Consider the following 19,175-nt stretch of genomic DNA (forward strand, 5'->3'; position numbering starts at 1 on the left):
CATTGACTGACATCAAGAATCCTATAACTCAAATGTGTGTAATGAGAAGAGCTGCTGCCTGGTTTAGTGAAATTATTAGGAAAGATGTTTAGCAAAACTTTGAGCAAATATATACACAAGAAAATTTAATTTGCACAGCCAGTCTAGATAATGCATCTAATCTCACAAACTTCAAGATCCAGAAAGTTCTTTCAAATGGAATAAATAAATCGATTTTTTTCATAGAAAAGCTAAAGAACTTTCATGGTGTAATAGTAGTTGTTTGCAGTAGGTGCCACATCTTCACAAACTGAGAACAAAACCAAAAGACAAAAAAAAAAAAACACTTAAGAAATTAATCACCCTTATCATGATCAAGAATTTAGTAGCTTTATAAAAATATTCTCAACATTTACCATATTAAGAAATATGTAAGCATAACTTGGATTGTAAGGACTTCCCAGGGTATAAACCACTAAGCAAATTTTACTCTAGATTTCTATAGTGAAAATTATCCATTTTTTTCAAGTAACTAAGAATGTATATTTATGCAATGCATATCCCTGAAAAAAAAATAAAAAGAAAAGGAGGGATGTTTAGTTACTACTTTAAAGGGTCTGCGATATTTATGGATATTCCTATGTAGTATTCCCATAATTCTGTGGTCTGGTAGGTTCTATTACATATTTGAGCCTTATTCTAATCAGAAATATTTGTTAAATCATGGATTTTGATAAGCTAAATTTCCCTCTCTAAGCTACATTATAATGTGCACATTATGTTAAGGTTAACAAACAAAATACCCTCAAATACCACTTTGGGAATGAATGGTTTAGGTGATACTAAAGCATTTCCTCAGTAAATAATAAGAAAGATAACATTAAAATTGGAGTTTTATTTCAAGGAAGTACAGCTTGAAGAGCAATTACAAAGTTGACAAGAACCTGACAATAACAAATATCTGAAAGAAACATTTCAAGTGGCATACCATAGCTTTTGGAAGAACAAACTGGCCATAAAAGCATACATTTTTCTTTTTTATTTTTTATTTTTTTTTTTATTTTTATTTTTTTTGAGACAGAGTCTCACTCTGTTGCCCAGGCTAGAGTGAGTGCCATGGCGTTAGCCTAGCTCACAGCAACCTCAAACTCCTGGGCTTAAGCAATCCTACTGCCTCAGCCTCCCGAGTAGCTGGGACTACAGGCATGCGCCACCATGCCCGGCTAATTTTTTCTATATATATTTTTAGCTGTCCATATAATTTCTTTCTATTTTTAGTAGAGGTGGGGTCTCGCTCTTGCTCAGGCTGGCATTTTTCTTTTTTAAATAAAAGCCTTGGACAAATTTAATTTAGCAGTTCATCTGAGCAAAGAATGATGCATGAATTGGGCAGCACTCAGAACCAGGAGAGGTTCAGAGGGCTCCACCCAGTAACATGGGCAGGCAATGTTTGTAGACAGAAAAAGGAAGTGACATATAGCTTGATTGGCTACAGGTCAGCATTTGCCTTATTTGGGTATGGTGTGATGAGGCATTTGCTTTGTGTGGACATGTTCTGATCAGTTGGCCTCCTGTAATTGTCTGAAATTTGGCTGCTGTGATTGGCTGATACTCAGTTACAAGAATTCACTTACAAATTAGGTTGCAGGTTGCTACACAGGGATTCAAAGTACAGAGTTAGCTCTAGGCAAAATTTTAATTTAACTGTTTCACAAACAATTATTATTTTCACAAAAGAAATATTTCAAAATCTAATTTAGAAAGAGTTTCTTTTGGAAGAACATTATGGAAATAGTACTTACTTATCTATGTTAAGACTTTGAAGTATAATTACATAATGAGTATTAAAGCACCATAAAACAAAGGTGACACATGTAGAAAATACGTTGTTAATAATATTACAGTGCTAACTGCTTAGTAGATGTTACAGTTTTGTAATAAGAATTAATACTTATCTAAATACAAAGAACCATCTAAATTGGTTTTGTATTTGTATACAAATAGTTTCCCCTATCATGTAACTCCTGCCAGTCATTAAAAAAGCAAAGTAAAAAAAAGCTTAGAAGCTTAGTAGAAGTAGAAGAAAAAGTGAAAATAAAAATTTGCTTAAAGCATTTGGACTTTTTAAACCAGTCAATAGACTCTTTTTAAAAATGTTTTGGGCATCATTTTACCAACAGTCTCTCTGTGGACCTGTGGGTGAATTATTTTAACTTTCTGGGTCTCATTTATTCAAGTGGAAAATAAGGGTTTGGGATTCTAAATGCTCTCTAAAGCCCCATTCAGTATCAAAATGATAGATTAAAAAAAATGTTGTAAGGGTGGCTACAACTGATATAGCTATCATGCATGTATATGTACATGTATATTTAATATATATATACATTAAAAGAAATTCCTCTAGTTAATTTATATTACTCCAGATAGAAAATGATGTTTGGGCAATAGCTAAAGATCTGGAGATGCAGGCATAAGTAAATTTAGGAATGGAAAAAGGAGGGAGAACATGACAAAACCATGTACATACAGGTAGAGATTAAGTTGGAATTTAGGAACAAAGCTAGAAGGCAGGGGAGCCTGCAGCCTTGGGCTCTGCGTCTGTCAGCAACCCTCATGGAGCTTGTCCTTAAAGTCCTGTAGAGAAAACAAACATTAAATGCACAAATACTTATGTAGTTAAAACTATGAGAAGTTTGTCAAAAAACTTAATTTCAGCTTGAGTGGTCAAGGAAGGCTTTTCTGAGGACGTAACATCTAAACTGAAACTTCGTGGTGCGAAGGTAATATATGTAACCCCCATAATATTCTGAGATAAAAATGATTCAGTGAAAGAAAACAAAACCCCAAAAACAAAGAAAAAAATAAAGTAAACTGAGACTTCAAATGTGAATTTTTAATTCACAATAATTACTGGGTGAGTATTATGAGACACTGAATTAGAGCAAAAAGACAAATGTGGGCTACCTAGGGTTTAAATCTATCACATTTTTATTTTCATTTTAGGTCTGGATTATTTTTCAGTTGCCACATAGAAATAGGGGTAGATTTGGTACCTCCTTTTACAAAGAGACTGAGGGGCATGTGATGACTTAGTAAGAAGACTTGTATATTAAAATAGTAAACTAGAGTTCTCCTTTTTCATTAAATATGTCTTTAATAGTACGAAAGATAAAAAATTAGTGTGTTGATTGAAAAAGGCAACATTTCAGAATTTTAGAAATATGCTTCCTAAATGAGAATTTAACTTTGGCAGATGCGAGCCAATCTTTTGGACAGTGTTACACTGTATTCTGTTAAAATCATATTATACAGTATTATATCATTTTTTGAATAATAAAAACACAATTTTCTGAACATTTTAGTCAATAGTTCTAAACCTTCTTTACTCTTCTCTCTAATAGTGAGCAGGCTTTTATAAATTAAATCCTTATTTTTAACCTCTAGTCAGATAAGTTCCATATAAATTCTTAGGATTAGAGAAATTGAGAACTATTTGTCCTCATTCAAATAATAGATGAGATGTGTAATAGGTTACAGAGTTTATGAGTCCCCAGAGACTGCTTTAAAATAGCGTGTGAGTTTGCAGAGTTTCAAGTAGCAAATTAGTTTCAAATTGATCAACATTTATCCCTTTTAAAATCCACTTAGGCAAGTTCAAGGAAGTCACTATTATATACTGGAAGCAAAAAACCAAAATAGAAGAACAAAGTCTTTCCCAAATTTTGGCCCTTTTTATGTATCTAAAAGGACATAGAGAAAAATGTAGCTGAAATAAACTTCATGGTTTGTGAACCCTTTGAAAACCACAGAAAGCAAATCAATTTCATATGACCTGAATACTTAAAAATGATGACGGGGTGTGTGTGTGTGTGTGTGTGTGTGTGTGTATTCTCTTTCACTTAAGAAGAGTAGCAGAAAGAATTCTATGTAAATAAAGAAACATGCCTGAGGTTTTGAATGACTCTATTTCCTCGACCACATCCCTGCCCTTCTTTGATATTTTTTTTTTTTATTATTTCATTCTCTGCCCTCAACACAGCAGAGGCCTTGATGGGAAAAGATTTTGTGGGCAAGCAGCAGGTAGGTGGCCGACTCTGAAAGACTGACAAATGAGACTGCCTTATTCAAAATAGTATAAAATGCGATATTTGATAAGGGGGAAAGAGGCTGAATTGATCTAAACATTTCAGTTCATGCATACATTAGGAAAGAATGAAGCGGTCATAGTGTTTCCACAAATTAAACATATCAACGAGGTAGCGCTATCCAAGTACACGGTTGGGAGACAATTCTCCATGGATTTCTTGTATTCAGCACAGTTTAGCTTCTGAGCAAAGGGCTTATTTGAATACCATGAGACATTTGCTTACATCCCAGAGTAAACACCACCTTGTTTCTCTGGAGGAGAAAATGGACAGATGTGCCAGTTGCTTGTCCCAGCTAGAGTCTCCTCATGTTAAGTCCCTCTCCTAGGATGTGACCACTGCACTTTCAGGCCATCATCTGACCCCACTCATGTTGCCCTGTGGGAGTTGTGGAACTAATGGAAGGTACTTCTCTGGCCGCTGCTTTTTCATGTCTCTCCAAATCAAGGGTCTGTTGTCTTCTGCCAGTATGTGTCTATGAAACAGTGGCAGACTAGCTTGCAAGTAGGGTGAAATCTCAGACCCTTCACGATTTCTGGCCTAACACGCACAAGGAATCACAAACCTCGATGTCTATGGGAACCAGGCATAGGACACGGATTGAGAGAAGTAGGTTAGGTATAAAACAGTAAATGGCAACTGACGCCTTAGTGTCACTTGTGTAATAGGGAGTACTGGGACAGCAATGAATAAGGAATAATATCTTCTTGTGAAATATTCTATTTTTAAAATGTTGGCAGTCTGTTTGCCTTGAGAGCACTGTTTGGGTTAAACTAAACTCCTGTAAGCTGAGTCCAGCGCAGGGGTTACCATTTAGTCTTTTCTATCCTAGGGTGAGATACTCGAGGACGAGGATGAACATTTTTCTTCTTAGTAACCATGGAAACACTTGGCACGATGCCTAAGTAGGCACTCATTTTTCTTTTCTGAATAAAAAATTCTTAGCAAGCCATATATCATAAAGCCAGACATTAGCTAAGAAGAAATACAGTATAATGCTAAAAGATCAACAAAAATTTTGCCATGATTTTTTCCCCCCAAAATAGGAACCCAGATTAGATAGACATCAGATTTTTTTTCTTTTAAGTAATTCTATTATAGTATTTGGCCTACTTATCTGTCCCAGGTCCCAGCATTTTATTTTATTTCTACTATTACCACAATTTTATTTTTATTATCCATTTTTGTGCCTAGCTTCTTGCACAGTTTAAATATGGTTCTTATGGCTCTTGTTTCATGATAAATGGTTTTGCTGTATCTGGTATAATAATTTGAAACCTCCAATTATTCTGTACGGTTTTTTGTGTATGATAGTGCCAGAGAAAGAGTTTGAAACATAAAATTTGTCAGAATAAAACTGAGTTTAATTTTATAGAGATTAGTTTCAGGGTTAAGTAAACAATCACAAAGATGGTTAAAAACCCTCTTATGTTAAATCCAGCAAATATTTCCCTAAGTATTGGCCTAGAAAGTTTGAGACTCTTAGATGACTTTCTAAAAGCCCCCAATAGTTGCAAGTTATGTGGTAAAATATTAGGTCATTGTTTGAATGTGTTTATAGGAGTTTAACTCTTTAAGCTTTTAGTCAAGTATAAAAACAGGACAAAAGAGAGCTTCTTATAATGGCTTTCACTTTTTTCTGGGTTTTTAATTATAGGAAAACCAAATGAAAAATAAGTGGACACCATTAAGAAATATAAGGGAATATATAAATATTTGTTCTCTGGAAAATTATTAGTGGTTAGCAGGGGAATACTTTTTCATAGCCGAATTGAAAAATAGGTTGAGATGCTTGAGATTAGTGTATGCTAGTTATAAAATGGCAGGCATTAAATTAGCAATTGATTAAAAAATGTGAAAGTAATAGTTGAGATATTGATGACATATGGTAATAAGTATAGAGTAAGTGCTTTTTATTTGTTTTTGGAGATACAGTTTACTTAAGTAAATTTCATCCTGTTTAGGTGAGCAGTTCTATGAATTTCAGCAAATGTATAGTCGTCCCTCAGAATATGCAGAGGACTGGTTTCAGGACCACCTGTGTACAACCAAATCTGCGCACACTCAAGTTCCGCTATCTGCCATGCCAAACTGCTTATGTGAAAAGTTGATCCTCTGGTATACACAGGTTTTGCATCCCGCACATACCGTATTTTCAATTTGTGTTTGGTTAAAAAAGCCATGTAAAAGTGGACCTGAGCAGTTCAAACCTGTGTTGTTCAAGGGTCAACTGTATACAATTGTGTAACTAACCACCACAACCAAGATAGAGAATATTTCCACCCCTAACCTGCCCAATCTCCCATTTCTCTGTGTCTTCAATTCCCTCCCTTTATCTCCAGCCGGGACAACACAAATCTGATTTCCTTCCCAACAGTTCTGATGTTCCTAGAAAGTCATGTAAATGAATTGATAAAGGATATAGCCTTTTGAGTTTGGCTTCTTTCATTTAATATATAGGTTAAGGCTCACAGCTAGTGTTGCATATATCATTAGTTTGTTTCTTTTTATTGCTTTGGTATTTCATTCTATAGATGTGCTGCAATTTGCTTGTCCATTTACCAGTGGAGGGATATTTGGGTTGTTTCCAGGTTTTGGAGATTACAAATAAAGCTTATATAAACTTTGAAAATGGGTTTTTATTTAGACACATCTTCACTTCTCTTGGGTAAACAAATATCAACACATGGGACTGCCACATCATACGGAAGTATAGTTTTTAATTTTATAAGAAACTGCCAAATGAGTTGTACCCTAGTGGCCGATTTTACTGTACCATTTGGATTCCCACTAGAAATGCACTGGTTCGTGTTGCTCCACATATGTGTTTTTTATAAATTTTAAACAAAAATATCTCTTTTTTGAGGCTTTCTGAAGGTACATTTTATTAAAATTTATATATCATTATACATTCGAATTTTATATTCTTTTTCAAACATATGGCTAAATGGAAAGTAGGTGGCAGGTTGAATTAATTTTATTTTTCTTTTGAGTTAATAGAGCCTAAAATGTGTGTGTGTGTGCGTGTGTACACATGGGTGTATTGTGTGTGAGATGACAATCATTTCTATATCATTTAAAATTTTTGTTCAATAATTCAGTTTCTAAATATATAGAAGGATGAATTCAGGCAAGTCTCCTGAGCTTTATTAACGTTAAAGCCTAAAAGTCCCAATGTAGTTGACAAGGCCACTTCATCTTTATTTGGAGCATGCAGCAGCCCATGAAAAGAACAACTTAGAAGAGCTGGTTAACTTCATAAAATTTCCAAGCCAATGATAGTTCTAATGTAAGTAGAATTGGCCTCTACAGATAAGGCAGGTCATTTAAACTAAACTGGATTTTCAATTGCCCTTTAAGGCATTCAATAAGGTACTAATGGAACTTAGGAGTAAAATTTGACTTCCCTAATTTCCAGAATGGCAGTACTGTCTTGCACACAACGTTTCATATTTTTGTTTTAATGTCCTTCATTCATTTTGGGGGGGAAAAAACACCAGAAATGAAAGTGAATTTTTCAGAATAGAAGGGAAGTTGGGTTTGTTCTTTTTTTATTTTTTTGTGATAATTTTCTTAGGAGTAGTTTCTTAGCATAATTTACAAAGCTTTTCACAATACTAAATTAAATGTAATACAAAGCTTTTTGTAAGACTAAATATAGGGCAAAAGAAGAGTTAAACCTCAACATGCATAACATTGTTGCTGAGCTGTGCTTTGCTATAAGAAAGTTTTGTGGTACTGATATAAAAGTAAAGACATGGAACAGAACAGAGAACCCAGAAATAAAACCATCTACCTACAAACAACTAATCTTCGACAAAGCAGACAGCAACATATGCTGGGGAAAGGAAACTCTATTCAATAAATGGTGCTGGAAAAACTGGATAGCCAAATGCAGAATAATGAATCAGGACCCCTGTCTTTTGCCATATACAAAAATTAATTTAAAATGGATAAAAGACTTTAATGCATGAAACCATAAAAATTCTAGAAGAAAATGTAGGAAAAACTCTTCCAGGCATCAGTCTACACAAAGAATTTATAACTAAGACCCCAAAGGCAATTACAGCAACAATAAAAATAAATGAATGGGACTTGATTAAATTAAAAATCTTCTGCACAGCAAAGGAAATAACAGAGGAAATAGACAACCTACAGAATGGGAGAAAATCTTTACAAACTATATATCTAATGAAGGATAATATCCGGAATCTACAAAGAACTCAAACAAATCAGCAAGAAGAAAACAACCCCATTTAAAAGTGGGCAAGACATAAACAGAAGTTTTTCAAAAGAAGATGGACAAATGGGCAACAAACATATGACAACATGCTCAGTATAAACTAATCATCAGGGAAATACTAATTAAAACCACAATGAGATATCACCTTTCCCCTATCAGAATGGCTATCATTAAAAAGTCCAAAAACAATAGATGCTGGTGTGGATGCAGAAAGAAAGGAAAGCTTAGATACTGTTGATGGGACTGGAAATTAGTACAACTTCTGTGGAAAACAGTATGGAAATTACTCAAGGAAATAAATATAGAGTTACCATTTGATCCAGCAATCCCACTGCTGGGCAGCTACCCAAAGGAAAATAAGTTATTTTATCAAAGACTATACTCGAATGTTTATTGAAGCATAATTCACAATCTCAAAGATGTGGAATCAACCTAAGTGCCCATGTGGTGTATGTATACCATGGAGTACTACTCAGCCATGAAAAGGAATGAAATAATGTCTTTTGCAGTAATTTGTATGGAACTGGAGACCATTATGCTAAATGAAGTATCTCAGGAGTAGAAAAACAAACACCACATGTACTCTCTAATAATTCGGAGCTAATTGATGGGCACACGTGGACATAGATGTGAAGGTCATTGGAAATCAAGAAAGGGGGAGAGAAGGAGGGGAAGGTAGAAACTTACCTATTAGGAACAGTGAACACTATTCGGGTGATGGGCACACTGATAGCCCTGACTTAAGCATTATAAAAGCTATCCATGTAACAAAAACATTTGTATTCCCTTAATATTTTGAGATATAAATAAATAAAATATAAAAAGTTGGCTTAATTAAATATTCAAAGGAGATTGAGACCGCGTTTATACATAGAAATTGACAGTTTTAGTATCTCAACTTGAAACTGTCATTCATTAATTTTCAAGAATGCTAATGTTTAGGGGGTTAACAAATTAAGGATATTATAGATACGAATAAATTGTGTGTTAGAACAAGACCCACTGTCTTTTGCCTTGGATTCTTTCTGTGTCTTCATGTTGGCATTGAATGTTGATAGAAACAATATCAAAATACTTCTATGTGATAGGAAGTAAACTGCAATAGAAGCACTGCTTACCTAATGTGGCCCACTTTGAATTACAGACTTTTGTCTTTAATTTTAATAAATGGTGAATTCTTTAAGTTCTGACTACACAAAGACCAAAAAAATGAATACTTGGAATCACTGAGCCCATATGCTAGAATGGAGCTACGCATGCATATATATCCCTAAGGTGAGCTCACAGATATTTATATAGAACAGCTGCACTTGCTGTAAACTTTGAGATTCTGATATCAATTTTCTATCCCTTCTCATTAATAAACAAATGATGATCATGATCAGTGTGGCCAAACCAATAGTGTTTGTTCTTATCTATCTTAGTTTTTCCTCTTTCTTTCAGTTTCTTCTGAGCCGTTTGTCAGCATGTTCTACATTGTATTGCAGAGGGAAACACATACATTGATCTAGCTCTTCTATTAGTAATTTAACTATCTTTGCTTATGCCTTTTTCCCCACTATTCACCCAACTATAATCTATTTTTTAATAAAACAAAATATATTTTCCTATGTTCTGCCCAATTCTCATTGCTGATTTTTGTTTATTGTGAATAAGTGTATGATTTTCTACAAGACATTCTTTCTACACTTTTGTTTTCTGTGCTTATGTCTTCCAGTCATGCTGGTGGGGAAAAGCAGGGTGCATTTTATATTTGGAGTGACTCCTTGTAATGCATCAGGACACTTAACTGTATAATATTTAATACTATTAAATGTTGTTCAGGCGATATCAGGTGGACTTTGTTTGCCCATTAGTCAGATGCATAAACCTTTCTCAGGTTGCTTATTTTCTTTAGTGACAAATTAGGCAGAAAATCTTGGTAGTCCTCAAAAAGGACTAGAAAGTTGGAAGAAGATGTCAAGAGGTTTGAGGGCAGCAATTTCCTCTTTTAAAACACTATCCTTCAAGGATGACATCAATAAATAATATATGTGATAACTCTTAATGGAGGATAGAATTTGAAAATAAAATAAAATTTCAACTCCCACATATAATATTTGTGAGGAAAAATGAAATGGAAACATATGTTCACATAATAGTGGGGAAAAAAAGTATTTTTAAGTTTGAGTTTGCTTGAAGTTCTTTATTATTGAATTATGAGATTCCTGGTAAGTATGCAACATATTTGCATAAGTATTAAAATAATTCATCACCATTAATTCTATTACAGTACATCTCATCTCTAATCACAATCTGCCATATACTATAGCAGTTTGTCAGTATTTCATATTTTACTGAAGCTTTGGTGAAATTGCAGCTCTTATAACAGCACAAATGTCATCTGAGTTCACTGTGATTAATGTGCCTCTGAAGGAGATCTAATAATGATTAGCCAATTTCATAAAGTGTTACAGAATAAGGTCTGTGTGTGAGAAAAATTTTAAAGCCCATAGAAATGTATACCCTAGCAAGTAACTCTGGTAGCAAATCGGGTTTCTAGAAGGATGAGGAGGTTTAACCTGGGAAACAGATGACCCCCTGGGGTAAAGGGCAAAGGTGGAAATAGAGGATAATAATTTGCCTTTAAATATTTAAAGGATCAGAAAAAAAAATAAGCCAAATTTAGAACTAATGGTTGAAAGTTATATAGCAGTAGGTATCAATCTGATATATTGAAACTTCAAAAAATTGAAACTCGTCAGAAAGAGAATGAGCTCCATGAGTCTAATGGACCAGTAAAGTAAGGAGCTTCCTGTTCCTGGAAGTATTCAAGGTGAAGTAAGGTGACCATTTGTGGAGACCCTTGCAAAGTGGTATTTCAGTGGTTCAAAAGAGGGTTATCTTTGAGTAAATTCTGAATTCCTCTTCAACTCTAGGTTTCTATGACTTAATTTCCTTCACCATGTCAACAAATTTCTCATACATATATTTTTAGATATTGGTGGAGGCTTCCGTGGGAGATGGCTTCACTGGAGATATTGCAATTCATGATTTGTCATTCATGGACTGCACCTTCTACCCTGGTAAGAGAGAAAATTTCAATATGTGAGTATTTTAAAATCTGTTTACTTGAAAAAACTGCCAAGGAAGTCAATATTTCATTTTCACAAATATTCCCAAATGCCCTCACTTTTGTTCTGCTTCTCAACTCTATAAACCCTGAAAGAGTTAGAAATCTTTCTTAGTAAATTAAGTCTTTCTGAACATAGTTAAGAGGTTTGAATCAGTTATGTCTATGTTTTATCACACACAAAATGCTAGGAAGTCATGTCTACAGTTAAACTGTAATTCCATTAGATTTGATGGGTTTCAATAACCAAACTGGTTGCCTTATAATTACATTAACCTCCCAGTTACCTGCAGTGATAATTTATTCCTGGGCTAGACTTTAAATATTCTTAAGGATTGTTCCTCAGCTAGTTCCTCTCCAATTATAGATTTGTGTTTATTAAAACATGAAAGCATGTTTCCCAGATTTAAATCTTCACCCCCTACTTCCCCCTGAACTCCAGACTCAACACAACTGACAGCTCAATCTGCTAACTTTGAGCTTAGTTTGGGTTTTTTTAATGTTCCTTGATGTATAAAGGTAAGTTGTTTATTTGAGATGTTTCTTAATTTTTACTGTAGGTGTTTATCACTATAAATTTTCCTTTTAGAATGGCTTTCTCTATATTCTGTAAGTTTTGGTATGGTGTTTCCATTTTCATTTATCTTAGATTTTTTTATTTTCCCTTTTGATTTCTTCTTTGACCTATTGGTTGTTCAGGAGTCTGTGGTTTTAATTGCCACATATTTGTGTGTTTTCCAATTTTCCTCCTGTCATTGGTTTTTAGTTTCATACTATTGTAGTTGGAAAAGATGCTTGATATGATTTCAAACTTTTGAAATTTGTTAATATTTTTTTGTGGCTTAACACATGATCTGTCCTAGAGAATGTTCCATGTATGCTTGAGAAGAGTGTGTATTTTGCTGCCGTTGGATAGAATGTTCAGTATATGTTTGCTAGGTCCATTTAACTTAAAGTGTACTTCAAGTCTAAGGTTTCCTTGTTGATTTTCTGTCTGGATGACCTATCCATTTTTGGAAGTGGGATATTGAACTCCTCTACTGTTATTGTGTTGCTATATCTTTCTCCCTCAGATTTGTTAATATTTGCTATATATTTAGGTTCTCTGATTTGGGAACATATGTATTTATAATTGGTATATCCTCTTGATGAATTGACTCCTGTCATTACATAATGATATTCTTTGTCTCTTTTTACAATTTTTGGCTTAAAGTATATTTTGTCTGATATAAGTCTAACTTCCTCTGCTCTCTTTTCATTTCCTTTTGCATAAAATGTATTTCTCCTTTCACTTTCACTCTATGGGTGTCCTCAAAGTTGAAGGGAGTCTCTTTTAGGCAGCATATTGTTGGATCTTGTTCTTTTTATCCATTGAGCCTTTCTAAGTCTTTTGATTGGAGAAATTAATCCGTTTGCATTAAAGTAATTATTGATAGGTAAGGGCTTACTATTGCCATTTAAAGAATCCTATTCTGGCTATTTTGTAGATCTTTTCTTTCTTTCTTCCTGTCTTGCTATCTTCCTTGTGATTTGACAATTGTCTATAGTGGTATGCTTTGATTCCTTTATCTTTTGTGTATTTACTATAGGTTTTTGCTCTGTGTTTACCATAGGCTTGCCTAAAGCAGCTTATAGTTATAATAATGTATTTTAAACTGATAAAAACTTTAATCATGTACAAAAACCTTATACTTCCCCCCCCAACATTTATGTTTGTGATGTCTCAATTTACATCTTTTTACACTTATAAAATTTAATATTTATATTAAATTCAGAATCTATAATGCCGTAAAGGTAGTTTGTAAATCACTTACAACTCTAAAGGTTAAAAGACAAATGTATTACAAAATAACTATAGCATCAATAATTTGTTAATGGACATATAATATAAAAAGAAATTCTTATTTTTAATTTAGTCCATGATGATGCTTGAGAAAAGACTTTTCAGGCAAAATTAATTACATTTCCAAGGAAAGTAGGAAAACTTAATCATGTAATGAAATTCTATGATACTTTGCATCAGTGTACAATGACATTGTCTATTGCCTGAGTAGATAATGGTGGGGAATGCTGGCAAAGTTAGATTTCCCTTTACCCTGAATCAGATTTTCAGAGTAAATTATTAAGTGAGAATTGTTCCTAGACATTCATATTAAAAAATAAGTATCCCAAAGGATGTATTTGTTTTGTATTATTCTTTCCATCTTCCATCAGAGAAGCAAGAAGTATATTTCCTTCAGCTGAACACATGTGATAGGGATTTTCTTTCTTGCACCAAGGATTGTTGGTGAGATAACTGGTTATTTGGAAAAACAAAGCAGTGACTACATCATAAAATACTGCCTGCAAATTAAAAAAAAATTACTTATGTGCTTTTCATCCTATTTTAAAATTTCAGATTTTACCTTGCATATTAGAACTGTTAGTTAAAATTTATTAATTATTAGACTATTAGTATTATATGAATATTGATAGTTAAGGTATTAGTATTTTTAGTTTTTCCAGGAAAATTATTACTAAATCAGTGGCAAATCTTTCAACTGATGTTGCCTTAAAATTGTTAAAATACGGTCACTACTTATGGGATGCTTAACCTAATTTTTATGATGTCTTTTCCTGAATGAGTTGTTTAGCTGTTGTTGAACTGGGTTGATTAAATTTTTGGCATCTCTTCTCATTATTAGCCTCAGTGTCTCACAAGCTTTATTTATAAGTGTTACTCAGATCTCCCTTTTTTTCTGTAAAGATTAATGTTTGAAGTGTGCATCAAAAGGCAAGGGGAAGGGGTATAAGTACTATTGTCTTCACCTTTCATATATCACCTGCAGCATTTCCCCTTATAATAATAAGCTTTTTGGCATATCCATTACATTTGCTTCAGAATAATAAATTACATGATAGCACTGTGTTTTGACATTCACCTTTCTTTTGTATAATATTTTCCTATGCAATGTATAGACTCAGAAGAAAACACCAAATTATTGGAAAGATTTGCAGTTAATATAAGATTTCAAAGCAGAAATCAAGAAATTTGAAACTTGGTAATTGTAATCTGAAATATTCCGGTTTTAGCTACTTTGATGTAGTCTCGTAAAGTGATTTAGCATAGACACAGGGGGAAAAAAAATTGTCCAAAGCCTATGGTACATTCAACTCAGCAATTTTATTATGTTCCTAGAAAATAAAAATGAACAAATAACTCAACCCATTTTAAAGTTACAATTTTTAAATTCTGTTATCTCTTAGTTGAGGGAAATGGTAAATACTAAAAATGGAGAAGACTGTTAAAATGCTTAGATTTAAGCTTGAAAATGGTCCAGCTGCTGAGTCTATTTGTAGTCACTTCAGATCTAGTAGAATGTCTATAAAGATGGAAAATGTCATTGAATCCATGGCATAAAGCAAAAATATTCCAAAAAGAACCGATTCGCTATTGGAGATAGGAAAAAAACACACTGCATAATGTGGCAAACACCTGTATCACAATTGTTATAATCGTATCCAAAGCATAGCTATGTTTTCATAAAAAATTCTCCCCTAGAAAGTAGACCCAACACAGACACTTCAATAAGATCATGCTAAATGTGGTTCTTTAAGCTTGTGGGTATAACTCTAAATTATTTTATTAAATGCAATAGGAAAAATGTGTACTATTCCCCTGGAGCTATAGATATTTTAAAATTTTCAATTTTCTGAAGATTGATTATGTTTAAACCTCAAGTACACCTTTAGACTTTTAAACTATATGTTTCTTAACATCAAACATCCACAGGAAAAACACACACATTGTTACCTAGGTAGATATGAAGAACAACTGTGCGTGTTAGTCAAGTGATTCACACAGTTATAATACATCTAAAGTTGGGAATAATTTATCAAGTACTACAAATGTTAAAATATTGGTTTTATTTGCTTAATTTTCAATGCAGGAATGGCTGTAGGGAGGGAAGCCTAGTATAAAACAAGTTGGAAAATCTGTTTTATCAGAAAAATTATATTAGCGTAGCGTAAAGTTTATCATATTTGTTACAATGAATTCACAGAGGAAGCAGTTAGAACAGTGAGTCCATCTGGAGCCTGAGACATCTACTTAGGAAATCTTCCAGATGACAGATGTGCAGGTGGCTTGGTTTCCCTTTAGCTTAGTGACGTGGAAGAATATCAGATCAAACCAGACTAATCTCCACTTCTTAGTGAGCGCAAACCTCGGTCATTTGCATTTTATATCTTCACAATATTTATTTCATCTGCAGAACACTTAGTGTTTTTGTTTAAAGAGATTTAAATCTATCTTTTCCACCAAGTTTAGCCTTATTCTAAGCAATTACAGGCCAATAATGCAGTGGACTGAATACTTGTGTTTCTCTCAATTTCATATAGTGAAATCCTAATCCCCAGCGTGATGGTATTTGGAAGTCAGGTCTTTGGAGGTAATTGGGGCTAGAATAGGTTATGAGGGTGGAATCCTCCTGGTAGGATTAATGCCCCTGTAAAAAGAGGAAGAGACAGGAGATTTCTCTCTCTGCCAAGTAAAGGCCATGTGAGGTTGTGACCAGGATCGGGACCCTTACCGAGAACCCAACCTTGCCGATCTCAGACTTGCAACATGCAGAACTATGAGACATAAATTGTTATTTAAGTTACTCAGTCTATGGTAATCTGTTATATCTGCTTGAACAAAGATAGACTTATTTTTCTAGATATATTTTACTATTAAAATTATTCAAAATTTATATATTTTTAAAAAGTTTGTCCTTATACTGCATGAAGTCATTTTTAGCATAAGAATATACAAAGAACTCTTAAATCTCAACAATAAAAAAATGAACAACCTGATTTAAAAGTGGGCAAAAGATCTGAACAGACACCTCACTGAAGTTGTAAAGGTGGCAAATAATCACATGAAAAGATGTCCAATGTCATATGCCATTAGGGGATTGCATATTAGAATACCAGTGAGGTATACTACATACATTTTATAATGGACAAAAGCTAAAACACTCACAATGCCAAATGCCAGTGAGGATGTGGAGCAACAGGAACTCTCTTCATTGCTAGTGAGAATGCCCAACAGTACATCCACTTTGGAAGAAGTTTGACATTTTTCTCTAAAATTAAACATACTCTTACCCTGTGATCCAGTAATCATACACCTTGGTCTTTACACAAATGAGTTTAAAACGTATATGCACACAAAAACCTGCACATGGATGTTTTCAGCAGCTTTATTCACAATTGCCGAAACTGGGAAGCAACCAAGATGTCCTTCCGTGGGTGAATCAACAAACTGTGGCACATCCACAGAATGGAATATTAGTCAGCACTTAAAAAAAAAATAGTTTTCAAGCCACAAAAAGACATGAAAGAAACTTATGTGCTTACTTCTCAGTGAAAGAAGCCAAATTGAAAAGGCTATGTACTTTATGATGTCAACAAAAGGCAAAACGCTGGAGATAGTGAAAAGATTAGTGGTTGCCAGTGTTTAGGGGAAAGGGTAGGATGAAGGGATGGAGCATAGAGGATTTTTAGAGTGGTGAAACTATTCTGTATATGGTACTGTAATGGCAGATTCTTGTCATTAGACATTTCTCGACGTCCATAGAATGCACAGCACCCAGAGAGAGCTCCGGTGTTAATTGTGGACTTTGGGTGATAATGACGTATCAATGTAGGTTCACTAGATTTTAACAAATGTGCCACTCTGATGCAGGGGAGGCTATGAATGTAATAGGATATGTAGTGTATGGGAACTCTGTGCTTTCAACTCAATTACGCTATGAACCTAGAACTGCTCTAAAAAATAAAGTCTATTAAAAATAATTTAAAAAATAAGAGAGTGACATCAGCAAGATGGCTGAATAGGAAACCCCAAATCTTGTTTCCCTACAAAGACACGGCTTCACAACAATATGTGGACTGATAATGAAAAATCCGGAAACAAGAGGATCCTATACCCCAGGAGAGCAGGAAACCAGCCACTTCAAAGTCTGTGGGTGAATTCATGGCCTTCCTCCCCCAGAGCCTTTCCCCCTAGAACACTGTGATGTAATTTGGAGAAAATTGCCAACACCTGACTTCTTCCTGGGGTGGATAGAGAAGAGTGGAGCATAGCTCAACTTTCTGACTTCCAGGTGGCTGCCCATCAAGCTGGTTTTCGTCTTGCTCATCAGAGTGCTGACAGGAAAAGGGTGTCAGACTTAGAGCTGCTGAGAAGAAAAAGATATAAAACAACCAACAAGCATATGAAAAGATGCTCAACGTCACCAACCAAAAGGAAAATGCAAATCAAACAATGAGATAATACTCTACACCCATCTGGATGGCCACTATCAAAATAATGGGAAATTAGGGGTGTTGGTGACGATACAAAGAAGTTGGAACTCTTGTGCACTGTTGGTGGGAATGTAAAATGGCCCAGCCATTATGGAAAACAGTATGGCCTTTCTTCAAAAAATTAAAAATAGGTCGGGCGCGGTGGCTCACGCCTGTAATCCTAGCACTTGGGAGGCCGAGGCGGGCGGATCCTTTGAGCTCAGGAGTTCGAGACCAGCCTGAGCGAGAGCGAGACCCCGTCTCTACTAAAAATAGAAAGAAATTATATGGACAACTAAAAATATATAGAAAAAATTAGCCGGGCATGGTGGCACATGCCTGTAGTCCCAGCTACTCGGGAGGCTGAGGCAGAAGGATTGCTTGAGCCCAGGAGTTTGAGGTTGCTGTGAGCTAGGAGGACGCCATGGCACTCACTCTAGCCCGGGCAACAGAGCGAGACTCTGTTTCAAAAAAAAAAAAAAAAAAAAATTAAAAATAGAATTACCCTATGGTGCAGCAACCCCACTTTCAGATATATATCCAAAAGAATTCAAAGCAGGATCTTGACATATTTTCATATCCTATTCATTGCAGCATGATGCAAAATATCCAAGAGGTGAAAGAACCCAAATTTCCACTGACAGATGAATAGATAAAGAAAATGTGTCATATACATACAGTGGAATATTATGCAGCCTTTAAAAGGAAGGAATTCTTGTCATATCCTACAACATGAATGTTGTGCATGGAATGTGTTCCCCCAAAATGCGTATGTTAAAATCCTAACCCCCAATGTGATGGTACTTGGATATGGGGCCTTTGGGAGGTAATTAGGTCATGAGAGTGGAACCCTCATGAGTGGAATCAGTGCCTTTATAAACAGACAGGAGAGAGCTTGCTTTCTCTCTCTCTGCTCTCCACCAGCTGAGGATACTAGGAGAAAGTGGCCAACTGCAAACCAGGAAGTGGGCCCTCACCCAGCATGATCTGCTGGCACCTTGACTTCAGACTTCCCAGCCTTCGGATATGGGAAAATAAATGGTGGTTGTTTAAGCCATCCAGTCTCTGAAAATTTGTTATAGTAGCCTGAACTAAGACAATGGATGAACCTCAAAGACATTATGCTAACCTAAATAAGCCAGTCACAAAAGGACAAATGCTATATATATAATTCAACTCATATGAAGTATCTAAAGTAATCAAAATCATGGAAACAAGCATAGAAAGGTGGTTGCCAAGAGCTGGGAAGGAAGCAAAGGAAATTAGTGTTCAATGGATATAGAATTTCAGTTTTTGAGATGAAAAATTTTAAAGATCTGTGGCACACAGTGTGAATATGCTTAACACTACTAAACTATAACTACTTAAAATGGTTGAGATGATA

The 19,175-nt window shown here is 34.7% G+C and overlaps 1 protein-coding gene across 1 annotated transcript in view; it reads left to right on the top strand.

Moving 5' to 3' along the window:
- The window catches only part of MALRD1 (MAM and LDL receptor class A domain containing 1), a 456,545-nt gene that overhangs the window by 120,782 nt on the left and 316,588 nt on the right, over positions 1–19,175 (top strand). Inside the window, 1 exon segment of the mRNA XM_069458846.1 lies at positions 11,345–11,432. Within this exon segment, the coding sequence (XP_069314947.1) occupies positions 11,345–11,432 (88 nt within the window).

Source organism: Eulemur rufifrons, chromosome 25, assembly GCF_041146395.1.
Source record: "Eulemur rufifrons isolate Redbay chromosome 25, OSU_ERuf_1, whole genome shotgun sequence".
Taxonomy (NCBI): domain Eukaryota; kingdom Metazoa; phylum Chordata; class Mammalia; order Primates; family Lemuridae; genus Eulemur; species Eulemur rufifrons.